Genomic DNA, 20,817 nt, shown 5'->3' on the forward strand with positions numbered 1-20,817 from the left:
ACTACAGCTCGGCTGATGTCATAGACATTCTAAGCTTTTTCGACAGCTTAAAGAAACCAAAGAAAGAGGAAGAAAACACAAAGAGAATTTCAGCAACTCCAAATTGAATATGAAAATAATCTGATTTTTTTACTATATGGAATGGTTGCATTAAAGCTTAACAAAAGCCCCAAAACGCTTGGTCTTAAACCATTTTTGAAATAAATAAAAATACATGTAATTAATTTGTTAATTAATTAATTTTCAATTGTTTTTTTTTCAATTTTTCATTCAAATAATTTAAAAATATATATTTTTATAGCCTATATTTATATATTTATTTATTATTCATAATTTATTTACTTTTCATTATTTATTTATTTTTGTTTTTATCTTACTTCAAAATATAGTTTTCTCCTTTAATAATTGTTAAGAATAGTTTTTTTAAGTAAAAAAAAAAATTCGAGGGTCTCCAATTGTTTTATGTTTTTTATTCAATTTTTTATTACAATCTGTACATTTTTTTGCATTTTTGATGTATTTTTAAATTTGTATATTAACGTTTTAAGCTCTACTAATCTACTTTTAAATATTATTGAACATTTTCTAGCTTATAAATTCTTCTTTAATCTTTATCCTCCCTAGTAATTTCATTTGAAATTTAAAACTATTTTGAATCCCCCTTACCCTTTGCGATCACGCAACTGCTTTAATTCTTTTGGATGTTCATGTCTCCATTCATCACAATCTTGAGAAACGTGCACGTCTTTAGTTGAGTTGCAGTCCAATTCCCAGACCCCTGCTGCGTGGCCCAGAGAGTCAGTCAGTCAGTCCAGCGATCATTGCCTAACCTTTGACTTTTATTCCTATTGTATTGCAGTGTAACAATGATGTAGTAGATCGTGGACTTATTATTGTTTTGTTGAATCATTTCAGGTCAAGCTGGTCGACGTGGAGAAGGTGGAATGGCTCAATAGACGCTCGTATAGCGCCATTGGGCTGCTGCTGGGACGCGAGGGTCGGGTGCTCTTGCGCTGCGACGATGGCCTCGAGGATTGGTTTGAGCTGCTGGAAGTAAGTCTTTGCATGAATTAGCCCAAAGTGGATTTATACTAAATAGAATTGAATGTTTCCCCAAACACAGGAATGCACGCTGACCTCCAAAGAGCGTCGTCGCGCGCTGAAGATCGCCCAGGGTCCCAGATCGCGCGCCTCTCTGGCCGCACCCGTCTCGCATGCCTCGCTGCAGTTCCAGCACTTTGGCCTGGGCAGCACCTATTCCAGCGCCCTGGACGATTGGCTGATGACGAATGGCTCGGCGAGCGGCGGCGGCGGCGGCCTGGCGCGTCATAAAATCGGCGCTGGTAGCCTAAATGGCTATGCGGGTGCCAATCCATTTCTGTTCAGCGATTCTGTGCCCGATCTGAGTGCCCTCAACAATGAGAATCATAATCATCATTTGAGCGGCATCTCAACGAATCACTCCACACCGCAAAAAATTCCGCATCACAGCAATGCAAATCTCAGTCGTTACTCGAATGGCTATGCCTCGGCGCAGAACAGCTTCACCCAGGCTGGTGGCGTCTTGTATGGCTCGCCTCGACGGATTTTCATCAACAGCAGCTTCGGTTCCAATCAGGTGGTCGACGAGGAGACCGCCGAGGAGGCTGAGGTGCAGTTGCGTCGCCCCAGACTTTTCCGCGGCATCAGCGCCCAACCGGACAATGGCAATGAACTGGACAGAGATTGGCTCTATCGCAAACCTCGTGCGCCCACCGATATGCGCCATTCAGGTGAGCTCAACAAATTTTCACCGTGTATAACTAAGACTTAAACTATCTCTCTCTCTCTCTCTCTCTCTCCGTTCTAGTTCAACCCATGCTGCCCACTCACAATGCGAATGGCGGCAGCACTGCTGGCCTGGCCAACAACAAACAGGAGCTGGACTGCTCGGCCCATGATAGTGGCCTGGACACGCCTCCATCTACACACCGCCCCTCCAGCTATCGCGAGGCCGCAAGTCGCGACAGCACCGAAACGAATGGCAGTTCATCACGTGGCACGCTGCTCAACAATTCGCCCGGCGGCAGCTTCCGCGCCAAGAAGCTGAGCGCCCAGGTGAACAATCTGAATCAGTTGAACGCGTTGCACGGCTCGCGCTACTCAGTGCAGGATCAGCGCATACTGAAGATGCGCAACAATGAGGAGGAGCGCTGTGCATCCATTAAGTTGGCCAATCGTCTCAATCATAATCACGAGCAGAACACCAATACCAACACCAACGGCACCTATGACCCCAATCAGAATCGCTACTATAAGAATGGCAATGCCACGCCCCCCATTTCACTAACGCCCCAGCATACGCCACAGCACAAGATCATGCACCATCACAGCAATGGCAATGGCAACGGCAACAGCGGCACGCTCAACGGCAACGCCGGCTCCGCCATGAACGGATCGGCCATATTCCGGGAGCGTTATCAGCATCCAGCTCTGGCGGCCATCATCAACGAGGCCCAGGGCCTCAAGTTTCGAGGTAAATATTTATCCATACAAATGCACTTTTAAATTGGGGGGAATGATTTTTCTAATTTTGTAAATAATATTTTTTTTTTTAAGAAGTGTATTTTGAGCAACAATAATATAATATATTTGAATGAATAGAGAATGTGTAGAGGAATGTGTATTATTTGCCATATAAAATATTATATGTGTATGTATATAACTTGAACTTAGAAAAAGTTTATCAACCAAATAAAAAATAAAGGCCAGATTTATTTATAGCAAAACTAACTTTTGGAATTAGCTTTAAATTTGAATGACCAATAGCGAATAGAATAGAATAGGCTTCTACTCATTTTATGCATATATATATAAATGATGATTTTTTTTAATAGTAACTTTATTTAAATATTAGATTACAATACAATATAAAACATAAAAAAGAAATTACTATTACAAAAAATTTTCTGTAAGTCTTGTTTTATTGTTATAGTATTACTATATGCCATCTTTATAATAAATAAATATATATATATATTTCTTTTTTTTTATTGCGTACATAAAGATAATAGGAATTTACAAAAAAAATAATTATATTATTATTAAGATTGAATATAATAAATTTACATAATATTATAATTGAGTTATTATTATTATTCTATTTTGAATCATTAAGCTTAAAATATTGTTTTAATTAGATATTTTACCTATTGGGTAGAATATTTTTTGATTTGATTGAATATTTATAAAAACTATAATATAAAATATTAATTTTAGTAAATTATTATTAATTAACTTCCTAACATTCGCACGCAACACATTATAATTTTCTAACATATTTAATTGTAAATATTAAATATTGTATTATTATTTTTTATTTCAATTGCATGTTAACGAATTGCAGAAGAAACGGAAAATATGTGGTAAATAAATGATTGAACGAACAAAATATTGCATGCGGCGATCCTATACAAAGAACCGAAATACCCAAACAAGCATGTCCCAAATCAGTTATACCCCATGATATATGTATATATTGATGTATATGCATATAGAGACACATTATCTGATAGATAGAATATCAATTCTTGTAGAACGTGCCCATTCGGATAGCCAACAACGTCGACTGAACAACAACAACAACGGACCGATGCCAGTGCCCGCCTCCCCGCTGGCCCAGCGACGCAACAACGTCCCCATCTTTGGAACACCCACGCGCGTATAGCGGTTAAAAGTCTAAATACTGAATATACATATAAAATAATATGTATGTATGTCATGTGAGAGGTGGTACGAACACACATAAATATGCATTACCATTAGCCCAATATGTAGACTAATGTTTAAGTGAAATCAAATTATCAAATTAGTCAACATATAATACTTGAATAAAGGCAATATCAAGAAAATAATAAATAATAATAATAATATATTTTAAAAACTATGTAAAATATATATCATTTGTAGACCTTAAATGCAGCGACTTTCTAGCGCTTGGCTAAAGCATGCCAGCGAGTTATTGTAGTAAAAAATAAATAAACATACAATTGAAATAATTATAATTAGTTTAAATATGTAGTTTAATTACAAATAAAATTACAATTCTCTAGTAGTTTTAGTGTGCTACATTGTCCAGCTTTATCAAATCAAAAACATTGTCTAGAACAACAGCTCTATTGGTATGTGGGAGGACTAGATGAGAAATAATATATTCTAAATTTTACGAACATTAACTAGGACTAAAAAATTATATGGAACGCAATATCTTTATTGGAATTGAAAGTGTTCAGACATAATTGTCATATTAAAAATTCAGCATAAATATAAATTTAACACATTTTTAATTTTTTAATAGGAATTTTTAAATTATACACATGAAAAATTCGAATCTTATGTTTTTTTTCTTTTTTCCTGATGTCAATTAGTTTATAGAATTGTGTTAATGACTATCAATGGATTATTTTGTTTAGAATATTACGTGATATTAATTGTGGAAGCATAATCTTCTAGTCCCCCTATTACTACAATTATAAGATTTATTTAGCTTTAGCTGACTTTATGTAAAATGTCAAAATAAAATAAATTATAAAACAATTCAATGTGTTTTTCCTTGATATACAATATAATATTTATAGTATTGAAGACAATTCAAATTAAAAATTAAAATAAATTGTAAATTGCGCAAGAATTTTTCACTTTACCTTGATATCAAATATTCCAATACTCGCTTCATTAAATAGACACTTCCAATAAATCTTGCTTGCATACTGGAACTCTCATCACACTTTTTGCACACACATTTGTCTCTTTTACTCTCATATTTCCAAAGCAGTCACACATTCGCATTTTCTCTTTGCTATTATCACAAACACTAACACAAACGCGTTAACCGAAGTATAATTGCCGAAGATTACTCGAAGTTATCCTTCGTTCGCGAATCTTTCTACTGCTCTTTTATGCAATTCTTAAAATTAAGCACACTCAAAATTGCAATACCCAAAAATTTAATTGAATTGCAACATATTTGCATTATTTAATTTAATTATGTTTAATTTATTTAAATTTTACCACTGCGAACATACTTACACATGCACATATGTTGTATATAACTATGCATGCAATTCACTGGAAAAAAAAGAACAAAATATGCCGTTATTTCTAAATATTTTTATTTTCACTACAGCAGCTAAGTTGAACAGCACTTAAATATGTATTAAATAGGTATAAATACAATTACATATATGCGCACTTATATCAGCTTATGCTTTTTTGACCAACTTATTTATTTATTCACCAATTCATATTGGCATTTTATAACACAAAAACCCGCACGCAAAACTTGACAAATTTTACAGCCGACAAATTTAAAACGGTAAACGGTTAGGGATCGTTGCTAAGGCGCAAAGCACTCGCAGACTATCGATATGTGCACGAAGATTGAGTGGTGATTCGATAGTTGTGAAAATTTGTGACGTCACAGGTAAAAAGATACTAATATTAATAATGGACGTAATTAAATCATTAACATAACAGCTTCTATCTATCGTATAATTTTTTGTTAAATTAAGGCGTTAATTTCTGTTTTTCTGTTTTTTTTTTTTTTTTCTCCCATATTGAAAGTACTTATTTAGTAATTTTATTGAAGAAGCTATAATGTTTTCTATTTTTCTAGACAATTTAAATTTTCGCGCTATCCAATAATCGATATAATTGGCGTGACTTTACGGATTGCGATAGGTAACTTTATTACTTGCGTCTCATCTCTAGAAACAGCTGGAATAAACAAGTCTGTTTGTTTTACAGTATTCCTAAGAGAGAAACAATTTTTGGAAAATGCAGCAATATATGGATATAAACTGCATTAAGAAGGAATATCCGGATGATTATGAAGTACCAGAATATGAAATGGACATAGGACCCATTAAAATAGAAGAGCGTCTGCATACGGAAATAAAACAGGAATGCGATGAAACACAGCAGACGATAAACAGTTGTAAATATGTTTGTTTCTAATTGGCATATCTCTATTAAATATATAAACTATTTTAGTGGGAGGTGAAAAGCATTTGGAGTTCTGTCAATGCATTCCAGTCTCAGCCGCAGCCTCCACCGAAGCCAAATCAAATAATCGTCGTTCGACTGTGAACGAACTGCGTGAACGATTGATGAAGGTGGACATGGCAAGCGCTCAAGTAAATAAATCCAAGTCAAATAACCTCATTGCTGAGCAGTCCGGGCGACAGTCTTCCTCTTCATCCCTGCTGCGTGCCCAGCAAATGCGCGATCTGCGCCAGCGTCTCATGAATTTGGAACGCCCAAAGGAAGCGCCTCAACAAAAGCCCAAGATATCGAGCAGCCAACGCAAACGTGAGCTGCATCAGCGTCTGCTGCAGCTGGATCAGAGAGGGGAACTAACAGAGAGGGGTAGAAGCCAATCAAGCGAAGATCAAGCTCGCAGACTCACAGCGAACTCGAGTGCCCAACAGGACACCAACACAGACAATTCCAGCAACAACAACAACAACTGCTTCAGCTCACGTACAAGGACATCACCTGAGCTGAACGTTAAGCGAATGCACGAATTTGGTCAGCGTCTGCTAAAACTCGACAAATCTCGCCCAGAATTCAAAAGCAAAAGAAAAGAAAGCGGGATTAAAATAAATAGAATAATAAAGGGTAAAGCTAAGGAATTGATAATAGTAAAAGATGATGATAATGATTAATATAATTTACGTTTTTAACACTTCGAGAGCAGAAACTGAAGCGAATAGTATATATAGATATATATATAGATATAGATATAGATATAGATTTAAAATCTTAATATATATTATATAGGAATATATTATATTATGTAGACATTACAGTCCGAATATTCGTCCCCTCGTCAATTCGTAAATATTTTCCTATTAAAATAGACTTCTTATGAATGAAACTATGTTTCGAAACCTCCCCAAAATTATAATGCCAAATTTATTATGATTACCTAATTACCGCTAGGTTTTGCAAACAGCTATGCGATCTTTATTTTATTAATTTTGCGGTTTATCCAGCATAATGTCAACAGATGTCAGAACGATTTGCCACTCCCATAATTGGTATATTTGAATATTAACTTTATGTGAAACAGAAAAGGTGTTCAAGGTGTTGCCACGCCCCCCAATACCCTCAATATGTCATATTTTATTGATTTCTGAATTCTTTAGCTCTAATAATACTCAATATATAGCGGAATTAGGGAAAAGCCCCAGGCAAACGTAGACATATAAATGTCGGTCAACGCTTCGAACTTCTAAGCTAGAAGGCGTCATTTAGCAAATCGCGTATGATTTAATCTCGGTGATACGTATTCTGAGTGACCTTCTTCTACAATAAGTAGAGAACATATACATATAATGCTATGGTACAGTACTGATCAATCTATTGAATCTGTCACTTTGCCGAAATTTGTATATCAATTAGTCGTATTCCTAGAAAAAGACAAGACTTGAACAAAATGAATTTCTTCAGCTGTGCTTAAAGATTTCCATTATCCAAGCTTCACTGTATAATGTTACTCTGTATAAGATTATTTTCAAGCAATATTATTGAATGCTATAAAATCTGTAAATGAATACGAATCTTTTTATTTTTTGCCATGGCACATTCTTAATGAATTCTATATAAAATCATTCGATAGAGCTGAGATCAGTCAGTTTATTTGTGGAAGGCAGACCGGTAGCAACTTTATAGAACTGTCTATAAAAATGGAATTTCACTTCTTAGTTACGTTAACGTACGTTGCGTTGGGATGCTTGATGAATACGGTATGCAGCAAATGTCTATATATTTTAAACAGACAAACCAACTCTTCAAAAAACTTCATGGGGCGTCAGAGCTCTACATATATTTTCCATCATATCTTATCAATTTTGACAAAAATCGAAATTGTATAAAATGCATATAAGTATACATATAAAAACATATAAAATTTAGAGACTCTAGCAATAAAGATGTAGGAGATATAAATATATTACTGGTTTTCGATAATGTTTTTAATCAATAACAAAATAACGGAGCTAGTTATCGATATTTAAAGCAAAGCTCGATATGCGCGTGCATATCTAGCTCTTATATCTTCTGAGATCGACGCGTTCAAGCATACGGACAGACGGGCGGACGGACAGACGGACAGGGCTAAATCGACTCAGCTCGTCGCCCTGATCAAGAATATATATATACTTTATGGGGTCTGCCACGCCTCCTTCTGCCTGTTACATACATTTAACAAAACCATTATACCCTGATTTCCCATTGAAAATGGGTTCAGGGTATAAAAATCCGAATTCTTTTCAGAAACCAGTTACATCGTCTGCAAATCCATGGAGCCAATGTGGAGCTTATTGTTTCAAAGCATTACAGCCGCTGCTGGATCATTTGAATGTCGTGTCTAATGTATGCCAATCGATGAACACGGAATCCAGGCTGGACAAGGTCGAAGGTCAGGTAGCCACACAAGCAGGAACTCTAGCCAGCCACGGCAGCGCAATCGAGGAGGTTAAGCTGAAATTGAAGGAGCAAAATACATCAATCGACCGTTGTAGAAAAGTTCCCTCCCTGTTTCAGCGAATCGGATCGAAGTTTTATTACATTGAGCAAGAACAGAAGTTGAACTGGTTTGCCGCGGCACATAAATGCACCACACTTGGCTCCCATCTCCTCACCCTAGCTAATCAGCAGGAACTTGATGCACTTATTCCATACTTAAAGAGCGAAAAGTATTATTGGACTGATATCAATGACCTTGGTGAAGAATCGGTTTACCGATCGCTAACAGCTGGCCAGAAAGCTAAATTCCTGATCTGGCATAGCAACGAACCCAATAAGGTGGGCAAAGAAAATTGCGTTCATTTGTATTTTACTGGGTTTAAAATGAATGACATCGATTGCATTCACCTGTTGAATTTCATTTGTGAATTCGATGGATAGATTTGTAATTTTTGATCTAGCTGGAAAGGAATTTTGTAATATCTGTTATATTTTTTAATAAATGTGCACTGCAAATAAATAATAATAATTAAAAACTTAAAGAGCTAAATTTCCCGCTTCACGCTGTTTTCAAATCTTCCTGCAACAGAACTACATATTAAGAAAGCTAAATCTGGCGGGAAAAAGTCTGAAATAGCATCAGTGCTTACAGGTACAAAAAAGCTTTTGCATGGAGCTGATAGAGCGGGAGAGAGAAAGAGAGAGAGAGAGAGAAAGTGAGCGCGCGCCAGGCCAAAGAGAGAAACAACCCCCAAAAAAGGCTAACGCTGTTGCAGAGAAGATGTATTGCAATTTGCTCCCAAACGAATACATGTGGGAGTCGCAGCAGCGGCAACAACAACAGCAACAGCAAATTTTCAGTTAGCTTTGAGACGCAGCGCAGCGCTAAAGGCAAAAAAGTAATACGGATAGAGAATTTCATTTTTTGGGCCGTTAAATCAGTTGGAAAATGCGTAGTCGCACGGAGCTGGTGACCACCACATTCGATCTGGATTCCGATGAGGAGGACTACAGTCCGGACGACGATGATTCCGAGGAGGATTGGCGGCCCAACAAGAAGCAACGCCAACAGAAGCAGCCGACACGCGCCAATGGCAACAATAACAGCAGCAGCGGTGCTGGCGCTGGCGGCAGCGACGCTGGCAGCGCTGGACGCAAACGCAAGGCAACTGCAACAGCAACGGCAGCGAAGAGCAAGCGACGTACGATTGTGCCCAAGGTAAGCGACGAAGATTTCGAGTCTCTGGACGATGAGGAGGATGACAATAATCTGGAATCGGAGCCCAGTGAGGGCGAATTCGAAAATGTCGCCGCGGCGAGCACTTCGACGGCGAAGCGTGCACAAGGTCTGCCGCCCAAGAAGCAATTCGTCAAATTGGCCCAATTGGATTTGTTGCTCAACAAACGGGATCTGTTGGACGCGAATTGGCTGCTCAATAGTCGGCTCTGTCTCTGGCGCAAGGATGAGCAAACGAATCTGTTGCAGAAATATTTGCGCGTCAAAACGACTGAGGACGCGGCCAAGCCGCAAGAGCAGCAGCTGCTCTTCACTTCCAGCTCTGTGGTAAGCGACTGTACTAAAATTTAACTCCATAAATAGATTTGCCAAAAAAAAAAAAAACAATGTCAACAGGCATAAGTACCGTTGCATTCCAGCTATAATGGTGCTCTCCTCTTTACGCTCTCTTTGAAGGCTGAGCAGAAGCAGTCGCTGGCAGCGATCTGCCGGCGTCGCTGTTAGCAGCGATCATGCTCGCCTGCTATTGGCTATTCACTCATTCCCTGTGCATAATTTAAATTGGCTATTAGAGGGTATGATGATTATGTGTCAATGTATGTAACAATAAAAAAAAAAAAAAAATTCCGACATCTTAGACTATTAATATTTACTATTTATTATTTAAATTTTATTACATAAATTATATTTTATTTGAACTATAAATGGCTCTACAAAAATGACGGGATTTTTAAAATCAAAATAAGTTAGAGATTTTCGAGTAAACTTATATATATATGAGCTTCAAATGCATATCTAATTTTGTTGATATCGTTTCAAATACCATTAATTTATAAATTGACAAACACAAAAAATCGCGTACATAATTTCACAGAATTCTGCTTGTAATATACTCCTAGGATTCTGTCTAATGCATTAGCATTAGCATTATATGGAATATCTTCTTGCCAGCTAAACAAAAAAAAATACCAATCTTTTATAAAATATAATTATTTTATAAAATTCTGGTAATTTCAAGATGTTGCTAGTGCAAAATAATAAAATAAAATATATAAAAACCTTCATATATAGGACTCCACTTGATGTCAACTTTAGGCATCTTGTCATATAATAAAGGATTCTACTTGATCTACTTGCATAATCCCTCTGAATCTGCCAGTTGCCAGGGTAGAAATTTCAATTGCGATAACTAGATTACGATGTGCCGTTAGGAAATACTGAAATGATTTTCACGTTCCATTGGAAGGTCACTAGAATGCAATGTGTGTTGCATATCTCCAGGCTTACGTGTTATAATCACGCAAACTACTTACCCTACTGATCCATAGGTGGCGGTACAGCACAATCGTTCCAATGATTTCAAGTATAATTAAAACTAAATAATATCATAAATATAAAAACTAATTAAAAACAGAAAACTCATTAAAAATACAAAGAAATATTTCATGAATTTTGATATTTTTTTTTAACAAATAATTCTGCCATAATAATAAAATAACATGAATTCAACAAAATACGTAAATAATTTTATGATATATCTAAAAATTCATTTAATTTATCTACATAAAATATTCATTCTTCTTAAGACAAATTATTCAAGTTTGATCATCAGTTTGTTTATTAAACGTTTCACTATTCCTCTCAGTATTCCAGCTGGGATGAGCAGCATATTAGTGATTTCATAGATGTCAAAGTCAACTGCTTGGATCCTAACAATAGACGCATTCAATTGGCTGATCTAGAGGCCATCAAGAAACTATCTATAGAGCTACAGGCGGAGGCGGCGGCGGAGGCAGAGGCGGCGGCATCGGCAGCAAATGAACCGAATCCAAGCGAGGCCAACGATGAGAATGATAATAATGAGAGCACCGCTGATCAGGAGCCAGCTGGAGCAGCCAAGCAGCAGAACGAGGATGTGGGGGAGGAGGAAGACGACGATGACGACGACGATGATGATGAAGATGAGGAAGATGTGGATGAAGATGATGAGGATGGGGACGACGATGAGGACGAAGGATAAACGATAAAGAAAACGAAACTATTAATGATATACATATTTACAAAGGAAAAACCAAACGAGTTCTATACATAATTCCTAGAAGTTAATTAGAAAGCCAAGTTAGCGTTAGAAATCGAATTAAAAATTTTGCGGCATTGTGAAAACGACTTTAAATTTAATTTAGTAAAAACAATTTCAAATATCAACGTAATTCGCAACAAAATACATTGACATAATTAATTGCAATTTGATTTGCAATGCAAATAATATATATACTATATATATATAGTTATTATTCTGACTGTATTCATGGAGTTTTGTCTCTTGGTTTTCGTTTCGTAATGTCTTTTGAGAGACTGTGTAAGTTTCTGCACAGATCTGTGCTGTGGGAGTTGGGCTGAGGCTGAGGGGTTGGCAGACGGATTTTGTTTTCTTTGTTTTGGGTTTTTGCTTGATGGGGGCCGGTTACCGGCGACGTTCACCCTTGACGGTTTTGCGTTTCTCTTTCTTTTCTTCGCGCAGCTGCTTTTGCTTCTCGCGATCCTCTTTGTCCTTCTGCTTCTTGGCCGCACTCTCCAGACGCGCCTGCTCACGCTTCTCCTTGGCCAGATTGGCCACATCCGACTTGTTGGTGTTGGGCGCCATGACACTGGACCCGCTTGGCTCGCCGCACTCGCCATCTGTGTTCTCATCCTCCTCCTCGCTGACAGCAGTCTGAAAGCAGAGCAGATCAAATGTGAGACACTTGTGTGCATATAAATAAAAGGAATATCAATTAAAACCTGTGAGTATTGCGCTAATATTTGCTGCTTAATGCGCAGCTCCTCCTCGGTATATTCGCGCTCTTTGACGGCGGGTTGGAGCTTTTGCTGTTCGAGCAATTTGGCCAGCTGTGCGTTCACATCGATGTCCAGACCCTTCTTGGGCGGCTCATCGGCGCTGGGATGGCTCTGTAGCCACTTCTGTAAGATGCTGGCCACCAGCTCCTCTATGTTGGAGGCCTGTTGCATAGGATTTGCTATATGAATCGGTTAATTTCTCTTAAATTCCACTCACTTCGGTGCCGCTGAGTATCCCTTCGAGTGCCTCGATTTTCTCATCTTGTGTCTCCTCCTCGCCCTCGAGAATGCCAATGATGTATGCACCAAAGACGCTCTCATCTGTATTGAGCTGGCGGAGCTGATCGTTGAGCCACGTCTGAAATTCGCTCATCTTAAATGCAGCAAATGGGGGCCAGCAATTTCTATCCAGTTGTCCGGGCAAATAAAAGCCGCAAAAGGCAACTAAATTCGGCACAGCATGTGCAGCAGTGTTGGCAAATGCTAAAAGCCAAACAAACAGCTGAGCGAATATCGTGAACAAATGGTAAAATTATTTAAAATGAATAGATGAAAATAAAATCACTGCAAAGTTATGCAAGTCAATTATTTGCTTAGCACAAAATTGTAATACTTTGACATTTATTTAATATTTTCAGCAGTCCCTGTCAATGGCACATAAATACAACTATCGGTATCTACGCAACTGTTACGTAGCGCTGCCCAGCTGTGCGCAACAGTTGTGAACGCGTGCAGTGCTCGGTGAGCAAGTGTTCAACTAGTGTTATTAAACGCTGCACATTTTAATATTGTTATTTTGTTTGTGCGCTGCTGTTTAATACTTAATTTAAGGCTTTTTAAATGTGTGTTTCTTTGAATGATGTATTTACTATTCAAATAGCCGACGAATAATTACGCAAATGCTGTTAAATGTGAAATGTGTGGGAACTTGCTGCGGGCTGCGCATACTCACCATACCGCTAAAGCGACAAGAGTATGCAGCTGTTTGTTTTTGTTGCAATACAACAACAATAACAATTGAATTTCATAAACAAATTCCAGGTGCAATGCCAAGAAGCTGAAGACATTTTACATTGCGTTTATACAATTGTTACGTTTAGTGCGTAATTGAAAGTGTCTTGTGTATGTGTAGGTATGTATATGTGCGTGTGCGTGTTTGTTTTATTCGTATTCTGCGTCTCCGTCGCTCTGTCATAATTTAACTACGACAACAAAAATAACAACAAGAAGAAGTCGACACCTGCGTTTTGTTTGTTTGTTGTTGGATGTGTGAGCAGGCGTCATAAACAAACTCTATGCGAATCCAACACACGCGCAATTGCTCACTCAACAGTTAGCAACAAGTGGACAGTTAATGTTGTTGTTGTTCCTGTTGATGTAGATAAAGCAAACTTCAATTCAAACTCGGATTTGCATCCAAGTAATCAAATCGCCAGAATCTCCAGCGCCGCCTCGTTGAGTTTATGTTTACCAGGTGAGCTATTTAGTAAAATATATTTATATCGTATTTAAATAAAAATAGAGTGTGTATAGGAATTTTATTTATATATTCCAATTGGCTGAAAATGCTTATCTGATTGGATTCTCATAAGACAGCGTCCAATGCAGCCTGTTGCACAGTTTTTAAGCAATTAAATAATACTTATTAGCTGAAAGTTAAATGAAAACAGAGTTTTTCTAATGATTAGAAAATGCTTAATATAACTAACGAATTCAATTATAAATACAAACATTTCTAAAATGATTAAAGAAAAATATTTAAAAATGCTGGATTGTTTTTACATATTTTAAATTTCTTACAAATCATGAAAGCTAAAAATATTTTTAAATGATGAGTTATTATTAAACATTTTAAAATATTATATTCAACTTATAAATAAAAAAATTAAAAAATTAAAAAATGAACCTAGTTCATTATAAAGATTAATTAATATACCACCTAAATTAAAACTAAATGATATCATATTTTTTAATATTTTCATATTATATCATATCATATTTTACAAATATGAAAATTGATTGAATTAATAAAAAAAATAAAACAAATAAAAAGAATTGTATATATTATTTTATAATATTTAAGCTTATTTAAAAATATATATATAAAAAATAAAAATATAAATAAGTTTTATTACTTGTTTAATATCACTTTTTTTTAATGCTACATAAAAATAAAATGATAAAAACAAAATTGATTTATAATTAAAAAAAAAAAAAAAGTGACAAACAAATTTGATTATCTTTTTATTTTCCTTTTTTTTTTATATAAAATGCTACATTAAAAAATGATAAAAGAAAAATGGATTGCTTAATATTAATGTAAATAAAATACATTTCCTTAAAAATAAATACATAAGCATTTATAATATTTATTTGAAAATTTCCCGTCAATCAAAACGACAATTTCAAAAATGAATAGATAAATATTTTAAAATGCTAATTAAACATTTCAGAAATATGAAAACTCATCACATCACTTATTGATATTTTCTATTAGCTTCGCCAAGATGCGAAGAAGTTAGTCTCTTAGGCATATTTATGTCCTAATTAAGTTCATTTGAAATCATATTGTCATGCCCAGAGTCTTTTCCCAACTTGACTTCATGGGCTTTTATTTATTGTTTAATAGCCCACAAAGTGGGCACTGTTTATAGACGCAGTTGATTGTGCGTATGTGTGTGTGTGCATGTGTGTGAGAGTGCATAATAAAAGCCATTAAAATTAAGTAATTGACGCATGCAGTCGTCGGCACCTGGTGGAAAACAGGAGAAAAAAAAACCAGAAACGCACAAGGGATATTGTCATAAGGCATCGACCAATAAATAAACTTGACTCTTCCCTGTCTGATTACACACACACAAGCATACATACATATTTAGATACATTCATCATTGTATATGTAATGCATTGCAGAAATCTCTCGCTGCCTTTTGCATGCATTTCGGATATTTTGCAATTTATTTCACCTGGTCTGGTTGTTGGTTGTTCTTAACACATCGCATTGGCCCATTAAATTGAAAGCCTCTTAAAATTTCAGCCAGCTCATAAAACTCACACGTTTAGTCGCTCTGCGGGATTTTCAATTGCCTGACGAGATATTAACCTGATTTTACTTGACTTTAAATGTAGCGGAAGTCCAATTGGAGGTGTTATGGAGCTATAGGCTCATTTTTAGGGTGACGATTTTACTTTTGCAGATATTTTAATTTTTTTTCTAAAATTGTACTTAGTTTCTAGGATTTGTTATATAAAATTAGCAATATAAATTTATTTAATATACTTGAAAAGGTAATTTAAAATACTAAAACATAATTTTCAATTTTTTAAGAGTAGAGCTTGAAACAGCCTCTGTATGCCTTAGGTTGAAGTTGATATATATATTCTAAATTATTTCGCATCAAATTTTATATTATAAACAAATTAAATATAGGAATCAATTAGAGTATATGTATTTATATTTCAGTATTTTTATATTTTGGTATTTTATTCTATATATCTATTTCAATATTTTTATTTTCCATTATTTTTGTATAATTTTTTTACATTTTTAATATTTCAATTTCTATACGTGTAGTATTTTAGTTATTGAATTTTAGTATTTTTATATATTTGGTATTTTAATATTTTTTATATTAGTATTTGATTATTACTTAATTATAGTAGCAGCGATTATAGGGACTCATTGATTGACACAACTCCATAATTCAGATTTTTATATTGAATAGGCTGAACAGTTTCAATTTCCATTTGGACTTCGATTCAGTTTATCAAATTTCGGAAATCAACTTGAAATTAGCAACAAGTCAAATCCAGAAGACAAAACACGCACACATCAAAGTAAAAATTCCGGGCTATCTGGATGGGATGTGTGGGGGGTGTGTGGCACTGAAGGTCGAAGGTATAACACATTACATTACATCGAATCCAACGGAAGCCAACGGGCGGTAGAGGCGACTTGTCAAGGATGCCATTGAGCGCATTTTCTGTAAAGTATTTTATGTTATTCCAACTGATGGAATTGTACGGCGGAGAGACCGCCCGTCGAGCTGTGCGTGTGTGAGGGGGGTGCTTCCATGCCATTAGGGCACCCTCCCCTACCCTTCCTCCCTCTCTCACACGCACACTCGGATAGCTATAAGCATATGCTACTTGTTAAGGCAGCAGGTTGGCTAGTTAAGAGCTTTGTCGCAAGGCAACCAAACAAGAAGTGAGAGATAATTAGGGAAGGGCATGTTTGCAATAGGAAATTGTATTAAGTGTCCTTGAAACAGTGTTGAAAAGCTTTGAAAGAGTAAAGTGAGAGCATCGTAAAATTATAAAAACTCTTTTATGATTTTAATTGCTGAACAATTTCTTACAAAGATTAAGATTTTTTTATACCCTGAACCCATTGAAAATGGGAAATCAGGGTATAATGGTTTTGTGAAAAGTATGTAACAGGCAGAAGGAATCATCGCAGACCCCATAAAGTATATATATTCTTGATCAGGACGACGAGCTGAGTCGATATAGCCCTGTCCGTCTGTCCGTCCGTCCGTCCGTCCGTATGAGCAAAAGGATCTCAGAAGATATAAGAGCTAGAGAGCTGAAATTTGGCAAGCATACTCGTGTATACCATAGGCAGTACAAGTTTGCTTTATTTTTTCGATAACTCATCCGATAACTTTTTTATCGAGAATAATCGAAAAATCGACAATGTTTTTTCAGCTTATTTTGAACACTTTTAGACCTGGAGACTTCAAATTTGCGTTGTATATAAAGTTAATGGATACAAAGATTTTGTAATTTACAGATTTTGGATACCACGCCCCCTTCGCCCCCAATTTGTAAAAAACGCATTTCAAGTACTAGAGACTTGTGCTTTGAAATGTACACACATTTAAGCCATATGATTACGCTCTAAAAGTTTCATTAAGATCGTATGTCTACAAAAGAAATTATTCAACAAATAAATTCTCGTTATATTGCCCACACTGCAGTGCAGCCCAAGCGCAGCCGCTGCTAGCTGCGCAGTTTGCAAAGCGCGTGCTTATACGTGCATGTGTATGTATGTGTGCATAAAAGAAGTCCAGAATGATTAGAATATCAGTTTGGAGGGTTCAGGGTATCTCCTAGTCGAGCAGTCTCGACTGGAGCCTTCTTACTTGTTTATATATGAATATGAAAAATATAAAATCTTTCTTTTATTAATAATTTTTTTTTTATTTAAAAAAATTTTTTTGGTTTTTCTTAAAATAATAAATATTTTGTTTTAGTTCAATTTAAACATCTAACGACTGTAAAGCTTAAATTATATTGTTTCAATAATTGAATTCAATGTGAGAAGAATAAACAAAATATATATAAATAATTGCAACATGTATTTTAATGTTTCTTCAATTAAATACTAAAATATATTACATATTAGAATTTTTGTTCAGTAGAAAATTTGGAGAAAAACTTTTAATTAACCCCAAATAAATAACTTAAAATAATATTTTGAATTCTTTTGAATAACTCAATTTGAGCTCATATAATTCATTTAAATTTGTATTTAAAATAAAATTTTGTAAGTTATAGAAATATTTTAATTCGGTTTATGTATTTTTTATATTACTAGAATTGAACTTAGATGAATGGAATATTTATTTTAATTTCCTATACTGTAAATTCTGTAATTATTTTTAGTAAGCTCCCAGAAATATTTCGCATATTTAATTTTAATGTTTCTCCACTAAAAATAATAGAATATTTAATTATATTTATGAAAAAAAAAATGCTGAACTATTAATACCTTGTATATAATTTCCTTGTCAAAAACTACATCAGATATGGTTAGGATTTTGGAGGAGCTTATTTTAAGATATGATCATATCCATGGCATATGCCAGCCATGCGGAACCTCCCTCGAGGCTAAGTGGACGGCTGCCCCGCCCATTTAGCATTTAGAAAAGAATATGTGCGTTACTCTCAACGCATTTGAGAACTGATTGAATGCGAGCGAACGTTCGCTGCGTTGCTTGACAACTGCCAGCTGGAGGCCTTTGGCTCCATGGGTGGTTGATGGATTCCATTCATGGTGGCCCCGCACTTGGTGCGCGGCTTGGCTTGCCATGGCTTGTGTCTTGTGCTCGTATGTGGGGATATATCCTGCGCGTTAGCCCAGTGGTTGTTGCCGGCTTTGACATTTTAATTTTACAACTGGCAACAGTTTCTGCAGCTATCATTGTCCATGTCGTTGACAAATTGTTCGTAAAAGTCGCTCGCAGGAGCAAAAAAAGAAGAAAAATAAGAAAACTGAAAATAACAAGCGAGGAAAACAAAATCTGTGTCAGTATGTATGTGTGTGTGGTAAAAATACCGTTAAGCATGACAGCCAAAGAGCCATAGCGCACTCAGATGGGTCACATTGATATATGAGAGTCAACTCATGGAGCTACTAGCTTCAAGTCTAGCGATTCCTGTTGCGCTCTCAAGTAGCCGCGTCATGTGCGGCCTTTCAAACAATTTTCAATTAAGCGCACAATCACGATAAATAAATCTCATTGTGCAGCGAACTTCATCTTTTGCCAGCTTACACACGCTTTATCCCTCCTCCCTCTCTCTCTCTCTCTCTATGTTTTTCTTCAACTGTATAGCATTTTCTTGCGGTTTTTCCGTGGCTTTGGTTTATTAACCATGCTGTATACGGGGGCATCTACGGTCCCCACCTTAGCTAGATGCCATGCTGTGACTTTATTGCAATCTTCCAGCTTCCAGCTTCCTCTGTGCTGCTAACACGCTTTTGCTTCTAGCCAGCTGATTGTCTCAGTTGCCCTAACCATACAGTCTCTAGCTATCGATAAGATCTTTGCTAACATTCGCAAATATGTGGGAACAGGAACTTATCTAATCATAATTTAAAAATATAAATATTCGAAAAAAATTATTTTGTATTAAAAATTTGTATTTTTTAAATTGATCTTAGCTTGAAATTTATTAAGTAGTTTGTATTCTAATTCGTTTTTATGTTCATTGTAAAGTTATAATATACTATCTATAATATAATATTTATTTCCTTTTATTTAAAGTTAATTTGAAACTTTGATTTGAAAACAAAAGTAAAAGGTTCATCAGTGGCTTTATGAAATATCTAATTGCATTTATTAAGTTATATTTTTAAACATTATTATTTAAATAAATGAATTCTCAAATATTTTTATAAATACTCATATTATTAGATAAATTTTAACATTTGTTTTTATAAGTATTTCAACCAAAAAAAAAGAAATAATAATATAAATGTTTTGATTAGTCTTTATTAAATATTTTTAGTTATACGACAGTAGTTTCTCTACTGTTAGCTTTAAAACTGATGATTGGCTTATGTATTACAACAATTCTATTTCAAAAATTTTATTATATTATTAGAATATAATATAATATTATACATATATGAGATCGAAGATTGCCTAGGGTAGATTTGAATGTTTCAATTTATATTTTGAGAGTTAGTTAGGCATTTATATTAAATGAATATATATGAATATATAAGAATATATAAATGCAGGAGTAGTAAAGTGTAGAGTGATTGTAAATTGATAATAAAAGTAGAGGTTTTAAAAGTATTATTCTATATATACATATTATACTATATATATATATATATATATATATATATATATATATATTTTTTTTTTTTTTTAGTTAAATATAAATAAATATTTAAACTTGCATGAGGGCAGCTTGAAAAAATTTGTCATCTTAAAGATAACGGAAAATTTATATTTTGAACACATTTCCGATTAATTTCAAAGAAGATAGAACACAAAGAAAAAAAAAAAAGAAAATTATGTTTCTTTAACATTATAGAAATATAACATTAAATATTCAAAATAATTTTACTGAATTTTTAAGGATGTTTTTAAAGTTATATTATAGGTGTAAATATAAGGCAATAGAGTAAATAGATGAATTTGTAAATTTTGGAAAGTTTGGTAAAAATTAAGATTTTTGAATCTTATTAAATACAAATTCTCAGTCATATTTGAGATAATTTTATAAAAATTTTGGCTAGCAAGATTTAATTTAGCAAGATTTAATAATAATAAGATATATACTTAATAATATTAATATATCGACTATATAAAATTACGATTACGGTAAGAGGCTAGTATAGGGTATATGGTATACTCATAGTCTATGGACTAAAACTAACTGTACCCTTACCAGACATATATACGAAAGCTAGAGTATTTTAGTTTCGTTCTAATGCT

General features: G+C 34.9%; 5 protein-coding genes across 12 annotated transcripts in view; 4 read left to right on the forward strand and 1 right to left on the reverse strand.

Annotated features, from left to right (window-relative positions):
- Positions 1 to 4,573, forward strand: part of LOC108611535 (uncharacterized) — a 76,098-nt gene extending 71,525 nt beyond the window's left edge. For 2 of the 7 annotated variants that reach the window (XM_089463333.1, XM_089463331.1), the window contains exons 6-9: positions 916 to 1,053; positions 1,124 to 1,772; positions 1,850 to 2,515; positions 3,576 to 4,572. In XM_089463333.1, the coding sequence (XP_089319459.1) occupies positions 916 to 1,053; positions 1,124 to 1,772; positions 1,850 to 2,515; positions 3,576 to 3,706 (1,584 nt within the window). In that variant the 3' untranslated portion in view covers positions 3,707 to 4,572. Of the gene's footprint in view, positions 1 to 915; positions 1,054 to 1,123; positions 1,773 to 1,849; positions 2,516 to 3,385 lie in introns of all 7 variants that reach the window. The other 5 variants (XM_089463334.1, XM_018004234.2, XM_089463335.1 and 2 more) reach the window with 4 other exon arrangements.
- Positions 4,574 to 5,566: 993 nt separating this feature from the next.
- Positions 5,567 to 7,595, forward strand: LOC108609531 (uncharacterized). Of its 2 annotated transcripts, XM_089463342.1 has the most exons (3): positions 5,567 to 5,718; positions 5,785 to 5,974; positions 6,031 to 7,595. In XM_089463342.1, the coding sequence occupies exons 2-3, from the start codon at positions 5,815 to 5,817 to the stop codon at positions 6,702 to 6,704; spliced, it is 834 nt and encodes a 277-aa protein (XP_089319468.1). In that variant the 5' UTR covers positions 5,567 to 5,718; positions 5,785 to 5,814; the 3' UTR covers positions 6,705 to 7,595. The 2 variants fall into 2 exon arrangements, with proteins under 2 accessions (XP_089319468.1, XP_089319469.1); XM_089463343.1 differs by lacking the exon at positions 5,567 to 5,718 and having other exon boundaries at positions 5,734 to 5,971.
- A 91-nt stretch (positions 7,596 to 7,686) lies between these two features.
- lectin-30A (C-type lectin 30A) lies at positions 7,687 to 9,170 on the forward strand. The gene is made up of 2 exons (XM_089463344.1): positions 7,687 to 7,787; positions 8,317 to 9,170. The coding sequence occupies exons 1-2, from the start codon at positions 7,728 to 7,730 to the stop codon at positions 8,947 to 8,949; spliced, it is 693 nt and encodes a 230-aa protein (XP_089319470.1). The 5' UTR covers positions 7,687 to 7,727; the 3' UTR covers positions 8,950 to 9,170.
- Positions 9,171 to 9,316: 146 nt separating this feature from the next.
- On the forward strand, positions 9,317 to 11,877 carry LOC108611536 (uncharacterized). The gene is made up of 2 exons (XM_018004235.2): positions 9,317 to 10,072; positions 11,391 to 11,877. Exons 1-2 carry the CDS (start codon positions 9,458 to 9,460, stop codon positions 11,763 to 11,765), a joined length of 990 nt encoding a protein of 329 aa, XP_017859724.1. The 5' UTR covers positions 9,317 to 9,457; the 3' UTR covers positions 11,766 to 11,877.
- Positions 11,878 to 11,899: 22 nt separating this feature from the next.
- LOC108611538 (coiled-coil domain-containing protein 43) lies at positions 11,900 to 13,195 on the reverse strand. The gene is made up of 3 exons (XM_018004236.2): positions 12,801 to 13,195; positions 12,527 to 12,745; positions 11,900 to 12,458 (listed from the first exon to the last, which is right to left on the reverse strand). The coding sequence occupies exons 1-3, from the start codon at positions 12,954 to 12,956 to the stop codon at positions 12,210 to 12,212; spliced, it is 624 nt and encodes a 207-aa protein (XP_017859725.1). The 5' UTR covers positions 12,957 to 13,195; the 3' UTR covers positions 11,900 to 12,209.
- Positions 13,196 to 20,817: the final 7,622 nt, after the last annotated feature.

The sequence above is a fragment of the Drosophila arizonae genome, chromosome 3 (genome assembly GCF_054131065.1).
Source record: "Drosophila arizonae isolate 15081-1271.41 chromosome 3, UAZ_ARI_1.0, whole genome shotgun sequence".
Lineage (NCBI taxonomy): Eukaryota > Metazoa > Arthropoda > Insecta > Diptera > Drosophilidae > Drosophila > Drosophila arizonae.

Coding starts and splice junctions, on each gene's coding strand:
- LOC108609531 (XM_089463342.1), top strand. CDS start 5,815: ATGCAGCAATATATGGATATAAACTGCATTAAGAAGGAATATCCGGAT. Junction 5,975..6,030: donor ACAGCAGACGATAAACAGTT/GTAAATATGTTT, acceptor AAACTATTTTAG/TGGGAGGTGAAAAGCATTTG.
- LOC108611536 (XM_018004235.2), top strand. CDS start 9,458: ATGCGTAGTCGCACGGAGCTGGTGACCACCACATTCGATCTGGATTCC. Junction 10,073..11,390: donor TCTTCACTTCCAGCTCTGTG/GTAAGCGACTGT, acceptor TATTCCTCTCAG/TATTCCAGCTGGGATGAGCA.
- lectin-30A (XM_089463344.1), top strand. CDS start 7,728: ATGGAATTTCACTTCTTAGTTACGTTAACGTACGTTGCGTTGGGATGC. Junction 7,788..8,316: donor TGGGATGCTTGATGAATACG/GTATGCAGCAAA, acceptor AATTCTTTTCAG/AAACCAGTTACATCGTCTGC.
- LOC108611538 (XM_018004236.2), bottom strand. CDS start 12,956: ATGAGCGAATTTCAGACGTGGCTCAACGATCAGCTCCGCCAGCTCAAT. Junction 12,746..12,800: donor GGATACTCAGCGGCACCGAA/GTGAGTGGAATT, acceptor CCTATGCAACAG/GCCTCCAACATAGAGGAGCT. Junction 12,459..12,526: donor TATTAGCGCAATACTCACAG/GTTTTAATTGAT, acceptor CTCTGCTTTCAG/ACTGCTGTCAGCGAGGAGGA.